The 4,864-nt window shown below is 37.3% G+C and overlaps 1 protein-coding gene across 1 annotated transcript; it reads left to right on the top strand.

Annotated features, from left to right (window-relative positions):
• Positions 1-1,885: 1,885 nt before the first annotated feature.
• LOC106431011 (protein yippee-like At5g53940) lies at positions 1,886-3,632 on the top strand. The gene is made up of 5 exons (XM_048768720.1): positions 1,886-2,073; positions 2,720-2,763; positions 2,928-3,036; positions 3,139-3,194; positions 3,278-3,632. Exons 1-5 carry the CDS (start codon positions 1,978-1,980, stop codon positions 3,351-3,353), a joined length of 381 nt encoding a protein of 126 aa, XP_048624677.1. The 5' UTR covers positions 1,886-1,977; the 3' UTR covers positions 3,354-3,632.
• The last annotated feature ends 1,232 nt before the right edge of the window (positions 3,633-4,864 follow it).

The raw sequence follows: 4,864 nt of genomic DNA, 5'->3' as shown, positions 1-4,864 counted from the left end.
TTCCCTCCTTAGGCATTGTCTCCACTGCTTCCACAATCCCAGTCTCGTCCCCTCCTCTTATCTTATCATCCTTCACACCAATATCCCTGCTACCCTCCACTTCTTTGCCCTTGCCTCCTCCGACAGTTATCCCTTCACGCGGCATCGAGGCGTAGATAGTTTCCCCTGTTCGCTTACTAAGGATTTTTATCTCCTTACTCGAACAGTCCTGTCCCTTATGTCCCCACCTGCAGCAGACATTGCAGCGGGGAGGGAGCCAAGGATAATTGACTTCGACTTCGTGTGAAGCTCCCGCTTTGTCCGTGAAAGTGATCTTTTCCACCAGAGTCTTATGTAGATCGACTTCCACTAGGATTCGGGCCATGTCCAGCCTCACACATTTCTCCGTGTTCGGATGCAGTTTCACAAAATGTCCCACTGCCCCAACCAGGCACTTCAGTCCTTTATGGGAATAAAGTGTGTTTGGTACTCCTCTGAGGTCAACCCAGAGTGGCATGGCTGATAAGTCTGGAGGATGCTGAGCAGACTCTAGGGTCCAGACATTAACCACCAACGGAATATCCGCTATATGCCAATACTTTCTTTGAATCACCCGGTTCCTCATTTGATCATTTTCAATTTGGAACAACACAGTATTCTTCGCAATAAACTGGACATCAATCTTGCTACCCGCCTTGGGAGCGGTCCAAATACGATTGACGGTTGCGTGAATTGAGCCCACGTGGGGAGCGTCTCCAATGAAGTAGCCCACTACGAAACTTTTCCAGAGAAGCTCCGCCTCGTCAAAGATCGCATCTGGGATTTGAAGTGTTGCAATGCCATCGACAATGTCGATAACAGGTTCCGCTCCTGCTCTACCGGCCAGGTCCTTCGACCATGGGCTTGATCGGACACGCTCTTCCTGCTTACCTCCGTCCCTCCCTTCCGAATGTTCTCCATGGTTTCCGGTCATAGATTTGTGCCGATTCTCTCCACCATCGCGTACCTCCGAAGCTGCTCCTCCGTCAGTTGACTGAGTGAGCAGGGCGAGAGATGATGCGCCACCGTCATGAGTCTCTGAAGCTCCGACTCCCTGGACAGCTGGTGGTGTAGTGAGCGACGTAGAGCTTTGAAGACTGTCTATTTCATGCGTTGACCCCTTCGCCGGAGCTGCAGTGTCGCGCGAGGTCACGTCTGGATCCTCTGTCGGCTCGCTTGGATCACCAAGCTCAGATGCGATCGGATCTCCCATAGTCGTCGCTGGCTCGCCCATGAAATCGCCGGTTTGAGCTCCCGTGATAGGATCTCCTGGCAGCGTCGCTGGATCGCCATCGCCTGTAGCTCCCGTGATTGACTCCATCGCCTTTTACTTCCGAATCAAAAAGTTCTATTTAAATATATGGTTTCATTAAAATCATAAATTAATATTCTATCAATATATACATTTTATGTAACTACAAACTAAACATTATATTGTTGGTTTTATATTCACAATAAAAAATATTTTTATTTTTCTTAATATTTCAATATATTTTGATAATATTTAATAAATTTATATCAAAAACCACATATAAATTCTATGAAAAATAAAAACATACATCAAATAATATAATAAAACAATATGAAAGTCAAAATTTTAAATTTAATTAATGTATATACAATAAAATCAAATATTTTCTTCTTTTATATCAAATATTTTCTTCTTTTATAAATAAAAATAGAAAAAAATTTAAAAAATATTATATTTTTATAAATTAATAACTTTTATAAATTAAAGAATATCATAGTCGTATCATTATTAATATAGAGTTTTTAACGTAATATAATCAATAAGAAAAGTCAACAAAAGCATCCAAAGACTTTTCTTGACGAGGAAAACTTTAAAAAGAGCCGAATAAGGCCCAATATATCACTTATAAGGCCTCTTAGTTCGTAAGTGACTGACTGATAAGAAACAAAAAAGAGACGAGAGAGAGAGAGAGAAAAGGAAGAGCAAGAATGGGAAGGATATTCACGGTGGAGCTGGAGGGAAGATCTTACAGATGCAGGTTTTGCCGAACCCATCTCGCTCTTCCCGATGATCTTATCTCCAAGGTACTACTTTAATCTCTCCTCCTTCAACACTTAAATAGTAGATAATTCACTAGTTCCCATCTTTCTTGAAATTATAAACCATTTCTTGAGCTTGTTAGTTCGATTCCTATTTGTAGCATAGCGCTACTTGGAAAGTTCGTTATCTTGTTGAATTCTTTGTGGAAGCACTCTATATAGGTTTCTTGGTTTAGCAAGTTAGTCTTCATTCCTCTCCAAAAATATGAATTGCAAAAAAAAAAAAAAATGAAGAAAAAGCTTTATTTAAGTTTCTGTTATAAATTCTTAAGTTTAGTATTTTTCTTCTGGGATTAAAGTATAAAGATTGGAGAATTAAACTTATATTTTAAGATAAAACAGATACTTTACTTTTTTTTTACTTTACTGAATTTGTTATTACAGTAACTTATACTTAAACACTTGTGTCATTAGAAGGTTTATCATTTGACCAGAAAAGAAAGAAAGAAAGAAAGAAAGAAAGAAAGAAAGAAAGAAAGAAGGTTTATCATTGAAATATGAGAAACTGAAGCAGTTATAGCTTATGGTATAATGTTTGTTTAAGCTGCATGTTGTGCTTATGAATATATCCATTTGGAGTGTAAACCTTATTTTGAGTCACTGACTCATCTTTTTTTTTTTTTTTTTTTAGTCTTTCCATTGCCGCAGAGGAAAGGCTTACCTCTTCAATCGTTCGTAAGTATAAGCTTTTTTGATATTATTATTTACTCAGGTGTTTTGTTTCTTCAATGTCAAGTTGTGTAAAGTTTCACTTGGCTATTTAACAATATTAGGCTTTAGCATTCTTTTTTCTCTGCTCTGGAATGCAACCTTTATGCAATGAGTTTGGATATGTGTAGAGTGAACATAAGTATGGGTCCTTTAGAGGAAAGAATGATGCTTTCTGGTATGCACACTGTTGCTGATATTTTCTGCTGCTGTTGCGGACAGAATGTTGGTTGGAAATATGTAAATCTCTCACCTAACTCTACTCTTTCTTGTTAGTCTCACTACCACGTTTCTTGGGAGTTACTCATTTTTCATTGTGGCTTTCTTGCTTTTCTTTTGTAGGAATCAGCGCATGAGAAAGCTCAGAAGTACAAAGAAGGCAAATTTGTTCTTGAAAGGTAACATCTTCTCTTCTGAAAGTCCACACGGTTTCAGCCATAAACTCTGCTTTTATTGCAATCAATTTTCTTTTTTTTTATAGGGGAAGGATCGTGGATGAAATGGATTTATCAACAGAGGTTTACATCGATACTCGAAGCGACACAGAAGATTCTTGAAATGTTAGCTTTAGATTCTTACCTTTCTTGTGTCCGTGTGTGGGGGATAATGTTCGTCAAGATCAGAGCTTGCTAGTGTAAAATATGTAAAGTGAGGTTTATAAAGGGATGTGTATGGTGAATGAAGTTGTTGTGTTGTTTATCGTCTCAGAGACCCTCAAAGACTTTCCTGATCGCGGTCTCTTTGTTTTTTTACTTTTTTTTAATTTGTGTAAGAACTCTTCCAAGAGGTTGAATGAATGCTTTGATCAGTTAAACTAATAAAATATATTAAATTTATTTTTCTTCTTACAATTAATCAATTTGCATTTTCTTGGACTAAAAGGTTATACAGGTAACTAGTTTTTTTTTTTTTTTTGGCAGCAAACATGTATTCTATTACTCAAGCTTGAGCTGGTCTGGGAAGCCATACCGGAATAGAAAAACCAATAAAACATAAGGGTCTATAAAAAAAACGTGCATTTCTAGCTAACGAATCTGCAATTTCATTCTGCGTCCTTGAAAAGTAGCTGATCTTGAATTCTGAAAAACACAACCAAAGAGTTTGAATTGTTTCCAACTCAGTTGAGAAATTAGGCCAAGCTTGTGGCTGTTCTATCATCGCTATCAGATCCTTGCAGTCCGTTCCAAACCTCTGACAGGTCGAGTGTTGTAGCATGCTCTCCATTGCCCACTGTAGCGCTTTCAGTTCCGAATGTAAAGATGTTTGCCTCCTTCTCAGGTTTCTTGACCCCATGAGTTGAATCTTACCCATGGTATCCTTCCAAATCCATTTCATTCCACTAAACTGAGCTGTAGAGGTCCATGAACCATCCACCATACAAATATTACCCAAGCTTAAGGCTTGTGTTTCTTCAGTAGTCTGTACCTGTGTTGGAACCGGCACAGAGTCTCTCGCATTGTACCAAGCTTGGCACTAGTTGCTTAGTTACTTATCGCCTCTTTTATAACGAGCTGATGATAGTGTTGTTTGACTATGTTTTGTGGTGTAGTTGTAATATTTCAAGGTCGGTCCAGGAATTTCTCCCCTTTCCGAAAAGCAATCATGAGGAGACCAAACATAAAGTACAAGAATAACACATTGTGATAGTAACAAAGATTTTACAAGTGTCGAATTGAAAAACCCGTTTGCGTTCTTAGCTTTCGACATGCAGACAAATTAACAAATCATGTTTGGTTACACACTTGAAAAGATTTTCTATATCTTGAATCACTTTCTTTAGATTTTTTTTTGTCATCAGAAAAGATTTTAGATATCTTTAAGTCGTCTGGACTAGTCAATTTTCAGTTAAAATAAACCTGAATCTACATTAAATAAATATAAAAAGAACATAACTAAAATAATTTCCATAAACTAAAATAAGAAAAATTAATAATGTATTTGATAATTAAGATTTAGCAGAAAAATATGCCAACTTGTATTTAAAATTATATTTAATTTAAATTAAATAACAAATTATTAATATCAAAGTGTTGTGGGGCCTATGTAGTCCAGCTGTTTGACTAAAAGT

Source organism: Brassica napus, chromosome C9, assembly GCF_020379485.1.
Source record: "Brassica napus cultivar Da-Ae chromosome C9, Da-Ae, whole genome shotgun sequence".
In the NCBI taxonomy this organism is placed as follows: domain Eukaryota; kingdom Viridiplantae; phylum Streptophyta; class Magnoliopsida; order Brassicales; family Brassicaceae; genus Brassica; species Brassica napus.
The sequence above is the reverse complement of the archived record's forward strand: the minus strand, read 5'-3'. Positions and strand labels throughout refer to the sequence as shown.